The sequence below is a fragment of the Brienomyrus brachyistius genome, unplaced genomic scaffold, assembly GCF_023856365.1.
Source record: "Brienomyrus brachyistius isolate T26 unplaced genomic scaffold, BBRACH_0.4 scaffold27, whole genome shotgun sequence".
In the NCBI taxonomy this organism is placed as follows: domain Eukaryota; kingdom Metazoa; phylum Chordata; class Actinopteri; order Osteoglossiformes; family Mormyridae; genus Brienomyrus; species Brienomyrus brachyistius.
Window position 1 is genome coordinate 4,176,572 of NW_026042306.1, and position 17,103 is coordinate 4,193,674.

General features: G+C 43.3%; 1 protein-coding gene and 1 long non-coding RNA gene across 5 annotated transcripts in view; one reads left to right on the forward strand and one right to left on the reverse strand.

Moving 5' to 3' along the window:
* LOC125720918 (putative nuclease HARBI1) overlaps window positions 1–16,881 on the reverse strand; it is a 179,213-nt gene extending 162,332 nt beyond the window's left edge. Inside the window, exons 1-3 of one of the 4 annotated variants that reach the window (XM_048996837.1) lie at window positions 13,397–15,482; window positions 12,923–13,225; window positions 12,494–12,691 (exon numbers count right to left, since the gene is read on the reverse strand). In XM_048996837.1, the coding sequence (XP_048852794.1) occupies window positions 12,652–12,691; window positions 12,923–13,225; window positions 13,397–14,100 (1,047 nt within the window). In that variant the 5' untranslated portion in view covers window positions 14,101–15,482 and the 3' untranslated portion in view covers window positions 12,494–12,651. Of the gene's footprint in view, window positions 1–12,493; window positions 12,695–12,922; window positions 13,226–13,396; window positions 15,483–16,801 lie in introns of those variants that run through there. The other 3 variants (XM_048996833.1, XR_007385597.1, XM_048996834.1) reach the window with 3 other exon arrangements.
* LOC125720943 (uncharacterized) lies at window positions 11,601–12,606 on the forward strand. The gene is made up of 3 exons (XR_007385626.1): window positions 11,601–11,982; window positions 12,068–12,206; window positions 12,589–12,606. It is a non-coding gene; the product is annotated as an uncharacterized LOC125720943 (long non-coding RNA).
* Window positions 16,882–17,103: the final 222 nt, after the last annotated feature.

A 17,103-nucleotide genomic window follows, 5' to 3' on the forward strand; every position in this document is an offset into this window, starting at 1 on the left:
CTACACGTAATGCAGCGTAAGCACACTGTGCGACAGTGATAATCCCCCGAGTGAAACACGCTGATCACTAAGCAGTACATAGTCATGCGGATTACACAAAGCATCAAAGCAAAGAATTTGCATCGAGGATCTTTTGTAATCGAGTTATTCGAGTTACTCGATGAATCCTTGCAGCCGTAGTTAAATTATAACATTTACAGCAACCAGCCTAACAGGAATAGTCTAAAGTTGTGGCTGAAATAATTATCATGCCCCATATTGCACCTTAATTTGTTTTTATATAATTGCGTGGAATAAGTCTTGAGTTGAATGTTTTTTAATGGGCAAAAAATACTTAAATAAATAAATGGAGAGTTAAATATGTCTTGTCTTTTTTCGCTGATCCGAAAATTGATCCAATCCGTGACTTAAAACTGTGATCCGATCCGAACCGTGAGTTTTTTGATCCGTTGCACCACTGAAAATTACAGTATAAAGCAGAGGGTCACTGTTGCTCTGTGGGATGTTAAGATACCTTCATTTATTCCCTTGTAGAGCATTGTTGGACGAATCAAGGACGAATAAGGTGAGTCTGAATTCATCTTTGGGAGTGTTCGTAGTTAAAAGTCCATCAAACAAATCAGTCCACGTACTGCAAAATACCTCCAGCGGCACAACATGCTCCTGCCCTAGCACAGGGAAGTGTTTCCACATTCTGGCTGTGGAAATGGGTACCGGGCTACGTTTCTCCACAAAACAGAGTACAGCCTATCATTAATGCGGAAAAGGCGTAGAGGAAGTGAGAGCAAATCCGGAAGAAAAAAAACCATGAACAAAAGTTTATGATTACTCAGTGAATCCGGCCCCAGATTCATTACTTTCAAAAATGCATGGCTCCCTGTTGCATGATATGTCCCAAGTTCTCCCTAATGTCACTATAAAACAGGACAACACGGATAATTGTGATATGACTATGCACACATTAAATTCTGAGGGAGACAGCAGCAGTCATACTACTAGGTGGTCTGGTATGGTGAGAATCCCAGAGGCAGAACCTGATCTGGAAAAAAAAACACAAACAGGGCAAAACATATTTGCTCCTCGGCTGCACATAAAAATCAATGAGCCAAGCTGGTCAACAGTAGGGCTGGGCAAAAAAAAATTGATCCATCAATATATCCCGAATTTTCCTTTCATGATATACTACATCGATTTCTTACTCCAAAAATCGATATCTTCAAGGGGGAGAATCATGGAAAATATAACCGGACGTTTTGGGATTTCCTACAGCTACAATCTCAACTGCTGTAGATGTCGCTGTACGGCTAGGTATTTTGAATTACCACTTGGCATTTCTGGCAGATTGAAATCGCAAAACATGGCAGACCGAGCGGTTGTCATTAGAGCGGCCCCTTCAACATATAAAGCCGACGTGTGGGCACACTTCTGTTTAAAAAATTAGCCAGGTAGTATAGACTTGGATAAAGGAAATGCAATTTGCACGCTGTGTCATGCTTCTGTAAAATTTTCAGGTAACACAACCAATTTACGAGCTCATTTGATCATGCACCTTCCAGATACAGTACGGCAACAACCGAAGCCTATCAACACAAAAAGACAAAGTACGCTCGATATCGCAAACTCCCATCCACCTTGCCTCGTGCTCAAAAAATTACAGAATCGGTAGTGTTTTTTATTTATCAGGATTCGCACCCCTATAGCGTGGCAGAAAACACCAGCTTCAGGTACATTGTCAACACCCTGGAGCAGTGCTATGTGATCCCAACTCGCAAACAACTGACGGAGGTAAGTTGAGGAGGTAACGCAAGCTGTAAAAAAAAAAATAACTCTTCTCTCTGCAGAAAGAGTGGCAATTACGTGCAATTGCTGGACTTTGTGAGCCACTGAATCCTACATTACGATCACGTCGCACCTCATTAATGAGGACTGGCAACTGATTTCCAGTGTTTTGCAGACAAGGGCATTGCGTTAGAACCATACTGCCGGTAACATCGCCAAGCTGTTGAAAGGGGCAGTGGAGGTATGGGACATAAAAAGCATAGTCAAACATGACCATTGCAGCGCAGCTTGCCAATATGCCATATTTTAAATGCTTTGCTGACACACTGAATTTAGCTTCACAGTGTCCGCTAAAGCTAGCATCAGTCACTCGATTGCCGGGAAAGGTTAGAATAAGCAGTTTTTTCAAACACAGCACTACAGCCAGCCATGTACTCCGTGAAAAACAAAAGTTGCTGAACTTACCTCAAAACACATTGCTCACTAACATTGTTACCACGTGAAATAGTGCACATGACATACTGGAGCACTTTTTAGAACTACAGTCAGCAATCCATGCCGCCCTCTTCTCAGCTGAAGTGAGGAAGACGGAGAAGGAGATCTGCACACTAAGCGAGTCAGACATAACAGCTGCTGAAGAAATTGTCACTGCTATGAAGCCCATGAAGATTTTTTATGTGGCCTCAGATGTAGATCCAAGGCTTGAAGTCCTGCCCTACCTTACAGAGGACCAGCGCCAAGACGCGTATGCTAGAATTATTGCAGAAGCTGCAAGGAGCAAGGGGGCACTACAGGTAAGATAAATATTTTAGTTTATGGCATTGTTTAACTACTGTAAACAACAATTTACATTCTAAAAACATTTAAAATATCCATTCATTTAAAAATCATCCATATTTAAAAATCATAAATACTTGTGAATGATAGTCAAAGTCTGGTAAATTTAATTCAACTGGCATTTGGAATTTATATTTACTAATCTTATATTTACTAATTCTGTAAAGCTAATATGTGACCATGACCCCAGTCAGTGAAAGTGTGTTCCCTACCCCTAGACCCCAGAGGGTTAAATTCTGATGATGCCTTGTCATACTGAGGTGTCCTAATATGGTAATACCGCTTCATCACTCTGCCACCGTATTTTAAAATGTTGTTATAATTTAACTAGGGCTGCAAGGATTCATCGAGTAACTCGAATAACTCGATTACAAAAGATCCTCGATGCGAATTCTTTGCTTCGATGCTTCGTGTAAAACGCATGACTATGTACTGCTTAGTGATCAGCGTGTTTCACTCGGGGGATTATCACCGTCGCACAGTGTGCTTACGCTGCATTGCATGTAGCAGGTTTGTCTTGATGCCGCAATGGAGGAAGACAGGGAAAATAGCGAGGAAAGTCAGAGAAAAAGATGAAAAATGTCTAAAGTTTGGGACCATTTCAAACAAAAGAAAAGCTAACATACTGTACAGTGTGTGTCACGATCGGTCGCGGAGGTAAGCGGCGATCGTGCGGGCAAGCGGGGAATCAGGAAGTAGGCAGGCAGATTTCAGGACGAACGGGGTTTATTACCAGGAAATCGGGGGTAGGGAACACAGGACGGCAACAGACATCAATGACGGACAAAGGACTCGGGTAAGACACGGACTGAAATACACAGGACTGATTGAAAATAAGCAGACACAGCTGGGTACAATCCGGGAAACACACGTGGGTAAGCAGGGGGCGTGGCACACAGGAGGAGCCGACGAGCAGGGCATGACAGAACCCCCCCCAAAGGCGCGCTTCACCGGGCGCGCCAGGGAGGAGGCGACAGACGGGACACGGGAACCAGGACCTGGAGCAAAAAAAAAACAGAACCATCAACGAGAGACGGGAAACAGGACCGAGGCACAAAACAGGGCAAGCGACAGGACGTGAGACAGGAGCCGACACAGGACAGGGAAGGCAGAAAGACAAATCAGGAAGGGAGAAACAGAGGGAACAGGAGGAACAAAAGGAGCGGGAGTGACGGGAGGGAACGACGGGAAACCAGGAGCGGAGCGGGGCAGAACAAAGGGACCAAAAACAGAGGACAGCGGGACAGAGGCAGGAGGAGGGACAAACACCGGCGGGACCGGGGCAGGAGAGAAGGCGGGGGAACAAAGGGGAGCCCGTGGGAGCCCCAGCGGGCGACGGGCGGCAGCCGGAGGGGCCGCAGACGGCCGGGAGGCCGGAGCCGGAGGGGACCACGGAGGGGCAGAGGAGACAGGGCGAGGGACCCACGGAGGGGCCAGGGAGGGAGCAGGAGGGAGCACCAGGGAAGGGGACGAGGGAGCTGGAAGGGGCCAGGGCGAAGGCACGGAGGAGGGGGGAGCCGCAGCAGGCGGCGACGTCCTCCGACGGGCCGAAGGTGGGGGCCCCGCAGGCGACCGAGGAGCCGCCGTCGGGGAGCCCCCCGGCGACGGACCAGGCACCGGAGGGGGGAGCGAGGCAGGTTGACGAGGCATCGGAGAGGGACCCGCAGGCGACAGCCGACCCGGAGGGCCAGGACCCGCAGGCGCCAACCGAGCCCCAGCGCAGGCGAGGCAGGGCGAGCCAGGGGGCAGGGCGGGCGGGACCCCAGCCCTGCGTCTGTGTCCCCTCCCTTTACGGGACACAGACATGATGACCCCAGGTCGGGGTCGATGGCGCCGGGGCGAGGGCAGAGGAGTCACTGGGGGAGAAGGGACAGGAGCTGGAGCTGCTGCAGGCGGAGGGGGCGCCTCTGGAGCTGCTGCAGGCGGAGGGGGCGCCTCTGGAGCGCGGTCAGGAACTGGAGCGCGGTCAGGAACTGGAGGCTGTGGGGGTGAGAACCCGGGAGCTGCAGGCTGCTGCAGTGGGGGCGCCTGCCCGGGAGCTGCAGGCTGCTGCAGTGGGGGCGCCTGCCCGGGAGCTGCAGGCTGCTGCAGTGGGGGCGTCTGCCCTGGAGCTGCAGGCAGGGGGAGCTGCGCAGGCGATAGCTGCGCAGGCGGCTGCGAAGGCGGCTGCACGGGAGCGGGGTCTGCGGGTGACGGTGTCGGCTGCCGCTGCTCAGAAGCTGAAGCCGGTGCTCTCCGGAGCTTGATCAGCCTCCTAAGGTCCTCAGCCATTCTCTCCAGGTCGGAATACGGGGAGTCTGGAGAGAAGGCGGCGAAGTCCTGCCCCAGCTGTGCGGCGAGTCTTTCCCCCTCCAGGGTGGCCTGTGGGGCCGGTTCTCCCATCACCCTCCAATAAAGCCCCTGGAGGGTGAAGTATCGGTCAGCTAGGACCGCGGGTGAAATGGACGGGGCCCCTTTAAGAAAGTTGGGGACTCGCGGGATGGCTTCCCGCACCGCTCTGGCCCCCCCATTGGCCAGCCGCTCGGGCCGGTTATCGCACCGCTTGGGGGGCGGTAGCTGTTCCGCAGGGAGGGGCTCTGGGTCCGGGAAGACGAAGGGCTCGTCCTCTTCATCCTCGCTCGGAGCCCAGAGCCTCGCCAGGGAGCAGGGTCCCAGACCGTACGGTCCCAGGTCGGGACCCAGGACGAGCTCCTCCTCCTGAGGGAGCCAAGGGCTGGAGAGCGAGCAGGCGCCCAGACAGATCGGCTCTTCTGGGAGCTTCTTCCTCCTTCTCCGCTTCTTCTTAGGGTCCGTCATTCTGTCACGATCGGTCGCGGAGGTAAGCGGCGATCGTGCGGGCAAGCGGGGAATCAGGAAGTAGGCAGGCAGATTTCAGGACGAACGGGGTTTATTACCAGGAAATCGGGGGTAGGGAACACAGGACGGCAACAGACATCAATGACGGACAAAGGACTCGGGTAAGACACGGACTGAAATACACAGGACTGATTGAAAATAAGCAGACACAGCTGGGTACAATCCGGGAAACACACGTGGGCAAGCAGGGGGCGTGGCACACAGGAGGAGCCGACGAGCAGGGCATGACAGTGTGTCCATTGTAAAATCGAATTAGCTTACCACAATAGCACAACGTTAATGATTGAACATCTCAACAGAAAGCACCCAGTCTATGCATCCACTCCACATAGAGGAACCAACACCAGATTAGCGAGAGCGTTTCACTCACATTCGTGGTTAAAATAGACCTGCGATAGAAATGTATTTATGGGCATATGTGTGAATAAAAAAAGTATAACGAGACTCAGCTGAAGCAGCCCCTATTTTTCCTAAATAAAAACATTGATAACATAAGAGCAGTGAAAATGATGCTGTCGTAATTTAATTAACATGGAGCTGGAGCCTGTCTATACACTAACAGCAAAGAGACGGTTCCGTTACAGAGATGGTGAACTCAGGTGGAGTGAAGGAAAACAACAGTAGTGCTTGTAATCGCTACTAAACCTTTACTGGCAAAGAGCTGGCGAGAGTCCTTAATCAAACCAGCTGTTCAACAAGCTGAAATGTGAAGAAAAGCGATGTTTTCAGCTGCCCCCATCCACCGCCGTCTGTGTTCCACAGCAGCAAGGCTATAGTGAAGCTATACAAGTTAAAGTAGAAGCTGTTTGTATGCAGATAAACTGTTAGCTTAGTTTGACACAGTATTTAGATTTGGAAACTTGCAGCAGGCTGACCGTTACACTTTTCCTCAGTCATAACTGCAGCATGCAGGGGTGAGTCTAAAGGGGAGCATGGGGTGTACTCAACTAGATCTATTTCAATGCTTTAGTGATATTATTTTGTATATTTAGATTGATATGAATAATATTACATAATTATAATAGAAATATTATATAAATATAATACAAAAATTACCCACCCACCCCTTTCCCCCAACAACCTTGGGCTGGTGAAACTCAGACACTGAATTATCCAACCGCCACATGCTCCTTTAAAGGCTTACACACACACCCATTCTCTAACACACTTAAACACACACACTCTCACTTACATTCACTTACACACACATGAACATGCACACACCATTCCTACCTCATCCAGGTGATACAAACTTGTCAGAACATTTTTATGCCAACTACAAATGTACAAGAACACAGAGAGTAAAGGCCGTTCCAATTTATACCTAAGTTTAAGACATATGTAAACCTTTTTTTCAGTAATTTTATTTGACATTATTTTATTTTGCATTTAAGATTATATTGCTATTTAATAAGACAAAAGTATTTCTTATCCGATTACTCGATGGAATAATTGAAAGAATACTCGAGTACTAAAATAATCGATAGTTGCAGCCCTAATAATGACTTTATTTTCTTTATAAGAACAGCTAATATGCTCAGCGTTTTGTTGGACTAAGACCTGTGTAACCTCTGTAGGGTCCAGGTATCACCTCATGCTGCCAGTAGTGACACTGACCGTAGCTCAAATGCAAAAGTAGTGAAAAAGAGTCAGAAAAGATGAGGATGGAAAAATGCCAGTGGCCTCCACCTGCTAACCCATTCCTGTTTCGGGGGTCGTCTCATTGTTGCACCTCTAGTGCACCTGTTGTTAATTTCATTAACACAAAAGCAGCTGAAACAACCCCCTCTGCTACTTAACTGACCAGATCAATATCCCAGAAGTTTAGTAGACTTGATGTTATACTGATTAAAAAGTGTTCCTTAAATTTTTTTGAGCAGTGTATTTTGTAATATATTCCACTCATGTGGTGCATAATGTCAGCAAACTACATAAGTACTGAGGTAATTTGCCCATTAAAGCCTTTGTAATAAAAACCAGGCAATGCATTTTCCTTCTAAGAAAAGGAAATCTATAAGCAGTTAGCCAACAAACATGTTAGCCGTCTGTGATCATTAATGCAATGACTAATAATAAAATAACATCATTAACGTGGGAACAATACAAAAGCGTAAAACAAAAATGTGTCCTGTAAAATGTGGTAAATGCCCAGTCATACTCAAATTATATTTAAAAAAAAAAAACAGTTGTGTAACGTCAAACCGATCTAACTTTGAAAAATACCATGATATACTGTAAACCTTTGGTTATACCGCCCAGCTCTAAACTCTACCTTGCAAGGGTGAAAGCTAAATCACACAAACACTAAGAACTGGGCCTTGTGCTACTCGTCAAAATGTAAGGTTGATCCAGAGTACAGGGATGAGTACATTTTGTGTGTCATTTGCTGGCGGTGGTTTCACCTTAAGTGCACAAATACAACTGATCATTTAGTTGTTGCTTGTACCGACAACCACAAATGTCTAATGTGTTCTAGCTGAATCAGTGAATATGACATTTTGACTGGGAATCTTTCATATGTATAAAAAATATCAGATTTTTAGTTTTAAATACTAAGAATTACAAACAATAAAAGTTGTGCCAACTTTCTTTTGTTCAGATGATTTATCTTTCATATGTGTAAAAACTTAAAAATTTCAGTTAAACATGCTAAGAATTCAAAACCGCAAAATATGTGTCATCTAATTATTATAAATGAAGATCACAAAACAGTCAAATAGCATGTTTATTTAAAACATGACAGTAATAAATAACAGCAGACAGACTTTGAGGATCCCTGTGGGGAATGACAGCAAACTTGACTGTGAAGGGTAGCTACCAGTTGTGGCACCTATAGGGAGCTGGGGGTCACAGGCCTTGCTCAAGGGCCCCCACATGCGCTGACAGTGGGCTTGAACTGGTGACCTTTGAACCATGAGTAGAGACGCTTAGTTCACACAGGTGTATGGAACATAAGTGCTATAATGAATGAATGAATGAATAAGGTGCTAACACAAAAACACTGTTTACAGAGTTTTGGCAGTGTCATTTCTGACCAAAAGATTGCCTATTCAAGACCAACCCAGCACATGTCTGGGCACTGCTTTTGTACCCCTGGGCACTGCAATGGGTGAAGCCGTAGCATACTAAACTCAAATTTTAAAGTCTTTACACATATGAAAGATAAATCTTACGGAAATACAAAAGGTTGGAACAACTTTTGTTGTTAGCAATTCTATGTACAACTAAGTTTTTATGGATATGAAAGAAATGATCTGAACGAAAAATAATTGCTCAGCATAACAGTAGCATAACAGCATAACACAAGCTCAGGTTTTTCTTCAAAACTTAAAAAACTCCAAAATTTTGTGCACTAAGTTGCCTTTAAATTTTAAGTTGTCTTAACTTTTTGTTTTTTACAGTGAAAAGATTGACGCAGTAACTGACTACTCGGGAAACAGTCCTGCAGTTGCCATTATACAATGTATAAATTGCGATTAAAAACAAATCACAAATATTAAGAACCTTGCCTACCGATGAATACAAAAACGTCTTAAATCCTAAATCTTATGTAGTGCAACAACGTTCGCCCATTTCATGCCACGACCTCATACAAACAAGTGAGACCGAGGAAACACCTTGTATTTGAGTAATTTAAAGTAGAGGTAAATATTTATCTTCAAACTATATCAAAGTGTAAAAACAGAAAAGCTATCCGGACATACTCTATGTTCAGTCTGTTGAATCTGTTTACGTAACCCTGCTATTCTGCTGATGTACCGGCCGTATTGTAATGACAACTTTTTGTTTTATTTTGTTTCTTGTTCTCTCTACCTTCACTTAATCTCCTTGGTCTGTAGTGTGTACTCTTGTTTGTTATATAATTTACTGAAAATTAAAATAAAAAAGTGACACTGGAAATGAAGTAGCTAAGCATGCCCCCTGGTGGACATGACCCTTAATCCTCCAGATAAACGTTCACTAAGCACGCAGTAGCGTATACGTATCAGTATAGGTGTAGGTTACTCACAAATGGTTTCTCTCAGTCACGGAGCCTGTAACAGGTTGAGCGGGTGTCCTGCCACTACCTCCAATGAGTAGATAGGGAACATCCTATGGCGAGGTTGGTTACAGCCGATCACATGGCACACAGCAGCACGATGAGGGATCCGTCTCCCCGTCTTAGATCCAGTGTCTCTGGTGGGTCCAACACCGGACTACGAGTTTGAATTAATTTCTTCACCGGCGGCAAGATGAATCAGTTTAACCGCGGTTGGCTCCTCCCGGTCAGCTAGCATTATCCTCCTGGTAATTTCTGACTTTGCCAGCTGTACACAACTCCAACCGCAAACCACGATTATATTAACAAACAAACAAAATAAGTCTTTGCCGACACACCCGTTATCTCCGCCAAAAAGAACATCCTCACTCCAGAAACTGACTCATTGCCGCCGCGATTTCGCGGGCTAAGTGGATTTCTCCACTGTAATTGGTCCGTCCAAGATGAAAAAAAAAACTTCGTTAATGGTGGGAATGTACAAACTGCACAGCATGCTGGTAAAGGTAGTATGGCGAACAGTACAGTATAGAATTCCAGATTTTACAGTTAAATATTTAAAATATTTTCTTTAAATTGGGTGTATTTCACAAAAAAACTGTTTACTCCAATAAACAGTTATGTTTACTCCCAAAAAAGTGGGTGCAAATTGTTGCCTTATTTTATTCAAGGCTCTCAAGTTTCATCAAAACCTTTAAGATAGATTACATTATGGGAGAAACGCGTGTCTCACTGTTAATGCGTGGGACTTAAGACCCCTGCCTACCGCATTCATCGGATCCTGCTCTTACGCTTTCACCTTTTCTGCACTCCGGATGTGTGCGCATTCATGTAAATAACGTATTACGTATTATTATTTGCAGCGGGATCACACGTAGCTTATTTATTATTCCATCCATCCACCCGCTTATCCTTCTGGGTCGCGGGGAGTCCGGAGCCTATCCCGTAAGCAATGGGCACGAGGCAGGGAACAACCCAGGATGGGGGGGCAGCCCATCGCAGGGTACACTCACACTCCAGTCATATTTATTATTCCATCCATCCATCCATTTTCCAAACCGCTTATCCTTCTGGGTCACGTGTAGTTCGGAGCCTATCCCGGAAGCAATGGGCACGAGGCAGGGAACAACCCAGGATGGGGGGCCAGCCCATCGCAGGGCACACTCACACACCAGTCTTATTTATTATTCGCAGCGTCTTATTCGGATTTTCCGGTCCACCTTAAATGTTGCGCAGATTTTCAATTTGAGACGTCTGCACACACCTTTACATGTCTTTAATAGATTTATTACAGTACCTAAATAGTCTGTACTCCAATGCTTTTAATGTATCTAACTTTTGGTTTATAACAGAATAATATAGATTTGCAGTAGCACTTCTTGCTTGAGCGTGAGGGTCTGACTGTGTGTAATTCCATATGCGGGAGAGTTGGCAACCCTGAGACAACTGTCCTATTCAACTGTTTACATGCTGGTCTATAATAGTTAATTCTGGTCTGCTTGTGTGGTAAGAAAATTATGAATCAACCAACCTCTCTGATTACTCTAGTTGAGCCGCTTAGAATTAAACTCCAGGGCCCGTATTCACAAAGCTTCTTAGAATGCTCTCAGATAGCTCATATCTTAGCCTAAAGCGTCCTAGCTGGGAGTCTTAGACTAAAAGTGATTTAGAAAACGTCTTAGAGCAACTCTGAGTAAGGAAAGTACAAAAACCTTTATCTTAGTGAGGAGGTGTGGTCGACTCCGTTGCTAGGGATGATGCAGCAATTCAAGGACTGTGATTGGTTGATAACAAAAAAAAAAATCTGTAAAGGTCATAAAATGGACTTTTGGTAAAAATAGAATATATGATAATAGAATAGACAGTGAAATCATAATGTTTGTATATAAAGAAATTGTATAATCATGACTACAGGATACTTTATGCAAAGTTTCTGTTATAGGCAAAATATATTAAAGGTAATTAAAATAGTCAAATGTTGAAAATGTGTCTACTTTTAAAGCAACCAATTTCCACGCAGCAGTTACTATAATTAGGTTCTTACATTTATTTACCATACTGATTTTATTACTTGTAATCCATTTCAGATTGATTGGAGCAAAATGGCTCAGCTTTTACCAATGTACATGATTGCAGGCCAGTCTATTCAAGATGCACTTTTGGATGGTATGTAGCCAACAATCCAAGAGAGATGGAAGGAAGTAAAAGACCACGAAAACCAAATTGGACAGAAGAGCAGTGTTTACTTTTAGCTCAGTTAGTTGAAGAAAAGAAAGCAATTTTAAAAGGTAAATTTGGCTCCAGTGTCACAGCTCAAGGAAAGAGGCAGACCTGGGAGAAAATATCTCAGCAGATAAACTCCTCTTTCCCTCTGGTTGTGCGCACCAGTGAGGAATGTGAAAAGCGGTGGTATGTGTTGCCGTCTCAAGCCAGGAGGGAGATTGCAGCACACAAACGGGATTCTTCAAGCACAGGTGAGTGATTATTGCAGTTTGTTACTATATCTGGTTTGATTGAATATGCCTACAGGACTGTACACCTAAGCTACTGTGTTTTTAGGTGGAGGACCACCCGCTAAACAACTGTCTCAGGTAGCGGAAACTGTATTTAATGTACTTGGACACTCAGAAATATCTGTCACTGGGCTGAAGGAAGGCACAGACAGCTCAATGATCCAGCTAATGGGAATACAACAAAGGTAGGACGAAATTTTTAAAGTGTACAATAGGCAAATAAATAGATATTTTTACTTTTTATTTATACTAAAATTTCAATATTCTCTATATTGTACAGAATATTTTTATCCTAGCTAAATGTATTTTCTGTTGTATTTCTTTTTATTCATATTTATTTCCTATTAATAAGCTTTTATTTTTAAGGTCACGGGCGGTCGTATAACCATTTCACTGCATATCGTACAGTGTATGACTGTGTATGTGACATTTCAAATTCAAGTCAAATTTTATTTGTCAAGAACAAGTGCTGTTTAATATATAGACAATGTGCCATCTTTTGTGCACTCGCATGTGAACAACAAACAAAACAATAAACAAAAGAATTGTTTTCTGCATTTTTTGCAGCATGGAACCATCAGAGGAACCGCGACCGTCAACGTCGCAGATGTGTGACCCTCGGCCAGTGTATCAGATAAACCAGCCTGCTGCAGCCACCTCAACACCATCCCTGCTGGAAAGAAAATTGGAGATCGAAATTGATACTCTCACACAGCACAAAAAAGTTCTCTGTTTACAGGAGGAGTATTATAAGCTAAAAATTGAGCTGCTAAAATGTAAAAAGAATGAAAAATAAAAAGTGTATCATGGTCATGTGGTCTTTATAACAGCATTTGTGTTCAACTATAGTTGTATGGAATAATTGTTCAATGGGCTACAGAGAGCAGTTACTGTCACTTACCTAAAATGCAAATTTGTAAATTGAGCTCTGTGACGAAGCCCACTCTGGGACATGTCTCTCCCCTGGGTAAACTGAATGTCTTCATCATATTCATTACAATCACCTTCATCACTGTTACCATGGCTGCTTTCGAGAGGTTCGGGGATTTGTCGTACTTTGCAGATGTTGTGAAGCACTGCACAGGCTGTAATGACTTTGCAGACCTTAGCTGGTGACAGGCGCACTTCTCCATGCAACACATGAAACCTCCTCTTCAGCTGGCCAATACCCCGCTCAACTACTGAACGTGTTTTCTTGTGGGCTCTAAAAGAGAAAATATCAAAAGATATAAGTTAAGGTGGCCTAATGTACTCAACAATAATGTGGATATGTTTGATTAAAGAGCCTTCTCTTGTTTGTGGTATATTCGAGCACATTTGTAACTACACTTTATTTTCATGCACAATGATTCACTGTTAGTCTACTGTTTAGTACCTGTTGTAGTTTAGCTGTGGTCCTGGGTCTGGGCGGAGGTACGGTGTGAGGAGCCATGGTTTGCATGGATAGCCACTGTCCCCTAACAAATGACAGTTAACTGGCACATAATGTCCTTCAAAAAGCTGTTTCAGGCCACTCTCGGACAGTATCCTGGCATCATGTGTTGAGCCTGGCCACTTTGCAACAATGTCTAAAATCTTGTAATCTGCACTGAAAACAAGTTGCGTGTTGATGCTGTGGAACCTCTTTCTGTTGACAAAAACATCTTCATTTTCCGATGGTGTGATTATGCAGATGTGTGTCCCATCAATTACACCGTCAACACCGGGAAACCCCGCTATGTCCATGAATGCCCTTTTGTGAGCCTGCAGAGTGCGAACGTCCAGTGGAAATGAAATGAACTGTTTCACTATATGAGACTGTGAAAGCGCTTCAATAGTTTGTGTGATCACTCTGCTGATGGAAGGTTGTGACAGACACAAGTCATCACTACTGCACTGTTGCATTTTTCCAGTTGCCAAATACCTCAGTGTTGTAATCACTTTCATTTCTGGCGTTATGGCATTACTACGTTGAGTGGGAGATGTGAGCGCATCTCTAATAAGTTCGACCACAAACATTATCCCATCATGATCCAATCTGTAGCGTTTAATTAACTCATGATCATTCAGTGTTTGGAGAATATTTCTTCTGTCCGTCATTTTGTCCTCTGCTATAGAAACTCTTAAGCCTCTTAAAAGTCCTCCTCTCTACTCTTAACAAATTTTACCTTAGAAGCTGTTTTTAGGGCTAATATGTTTTGTGAATCATTTTTATCGTTACTAAGATTTAATCCTAAATTTAAGGGGAAATTCTAGGAAAATGCCATAATTCTAAGATTTTTCTTAGAATTTCATCACTAGGAGCAACTTTTAGGCTTAAGAAGCTTTGTGAATATGGGCCCAGACCTCTCAGTTGGTGAGAGAGTTCTCTTTTATTCAAGCAATCCAGCAAAGTGCTCCCGTCACACTCTAGCACCAGGTACCCCGAGAACAAAGAGCAACCAGTTGATAGACTATAATAACCAATTCCCTGTAAGGACTTCTAAGTCCTGATTGGTCACAAAACACTAACAAACCAAGTTCTAAAGGTTCACATTGGCAGCAAGGTAAAACCTACCCATTTTGATCAGTTTACCAGAGCATGTCTTGACTGCTAGGCTACCTGAGATAAGAATATAGATATTGATTATATTGACTTTGAATCACTGTGAATATTTGGTTGACCTTTGATTCAAGATTGGTATTGACATATTGTCTTTGAATCACTGTAAATACATGGTTAACATTTAATAGGATTAACATAATAATATATTTGTACTACCCATAACATATTGCATAAGGCCTACTGCGACTACTTTATAACTACAACTCTATGTGCACCAGTTGGGGTAGCTTCGAATACCTTCCGCAGGCAGTTCCCCCCGTACTCCACTGTCTGTCTCTCTAAGGTCTGATCTCTCTTCAGTGTCTGTGGAACTAACTGCAGACAGCTATCATGAAGCGAGGTCGCGCAGTATTCAAAACAATCTCTTCTTGCCTAAGACATAACAGACCCAATATGCCTCCCCTCCCGGGTCTACCAATGTCCAATTTTCTTTCCACACTTGCAACTGAAGCTGTTCCACCAGCAATATTTCATTAATGATGCTGGTCACCCGGCACTAAAATACAATATATGCTGGTATAATCACATGCATTATGCTGGTCATGCTGGTTACCAGCTATGCTGGTCTTTGTTGTTTTTTTTTCAGCAGGGTTAACAGTTAAATTTTATACATTGAACAACAGAGTTCACCATAATTATCTAATGACCAACTAATAATATGAATAAATCTACAGAAACACATGTTACCCCAGAGGTGATGCTCTTTCTGATAGCAGGTTTGGAGACTGTCACAGTAAAGCCGTAAAATGTCTTCAGGCTCGTGATCTCCAACAGCTTTTGCAATACCCAGAATGCATGCGAAGTTGGGGAAAATAACAGTCCTGTATTTGCAATAATATGGACACTTAGTATAATTGAAATACAGTACTTTGTCTTGTAAGAGCATGGATATTTTTACAGTGTAAATATCATAAATGTAATAAAACATCTTAATATGTTAATAAAAATTGTCATAATTTATTATTTTATACATAATATTTGAAAAACAGAAAGCTATTCTAAATTGGAGTGTGATGGCTGCCTCTACAGCCACACAGTTAAGTTGAAGGGAGGTATCATTTCATGGTTTTTGTTTGTTTAGTTGTAGCATATTGATAATTAATATTTGATTTAATTAATATTTAATTAATTAAATGATTTAAATATTTAATTATTTTGTTTCTTTATTTAACACATTTACCCAGTTTGCTGGATGAAGCGCGCACATTTAGTTAACTGTGGAATAATGTGTCTTGAGTTTAATTGTGTTTCTTTTTGATTTACCGTGCGGAGTACTGAAGGGATTCCCGGCTGTTCCAGGCAAAGAGGTGGCCAATATGGAAGCTGGGCTAAAAGACAGGAAATTGGACAACTCCAACTGGTTGTTTGTTGGGGGTGGAATAGTTTGGTATTTAGTTTTATTTTATTGTTTAGGTATGTTTTTGGAGTTAATTTGATTTTGTTTATTATGATTGAAGTATTAGTTGATTGTTCTGTTTTGATTTATTTGTGGTATTTGTCATTGTTACTTTTTTCTTTTGTATCTTGTGGGTTGGCCAACCAGTATATATAGTCCTTATGGTGTCTTGTTTGAGAAGTCAGCTTGTTGGTTTAGTTGTATTGTTAGCTGTGGTGTGATGTTGATTTTCTTTGTGGGCCCAGGTTTATTTCTTTTGTTAAATTGTTTTCTTTTTGTAAATTAAAAAGGATTTTTTTCTAATTTAGCTGTGTGCCTCATGCCTGCCATCGCGGTCCCTCACATGGAGCCAGCTTATACTCTTGCCCACTTTACAATTTAATTTGCGGTTTAGAAGCATTTTTTTAAACATGTTGGGATTCAGTTGTGGTGCGCTGACTTTGTGTGTTTCGGGGCATATCTCAGGACGGTATAACACCAATAAAAGGGAGAAAAAAAAGTTTGCGTGACCAAAATGGCGCCTCTGACTCCGTATAGGTCCTAAGGACCCAGTATTCAAATTTAATGAGATTAGGGCAGAGCCTGCATTCAACGCCCATGAAAAAAACTAAATCCTAATCAAATATGAAACCACAGTTATGGCAATGCGGAAGGGATGGGGCTAAAGGTATGAAACCTAGAAAAAATGATAGCTAGTAATAAACAGCTAAACTCGTAATAAAAACAGAAAAAAACAGGCTCCGAAAAGACAGCCCACTGTGAATACGCTCTGGGTCCTAAAGACTTAGGATTCAACTTACCTAATATTTCGCCGAGCTGGGCCTCTCCAAACGCTGGCACCGTGTAAAACCCTTGCAGCACCGGAAAAGACGCATTCACTTCCGCGGGGGGGGGGGGGGGGGGGGTCCTCTGGGCTCGACTGCTCCTTTCCCCGAGCTTCTCCAAACGCTCTCACTGTGCCAAAAGCCTTGCAGCTTCTGAGCAGACGCGTCCACTCCTGAACTGGGGGGAACAGCGGGGGAGGGGGTTTCGGCGCTCCTGCAGGAATATTTTGTGACTTTGCTTTTCATCTGGGATTTAGCTCTTTCCACAGAAGGTAAAC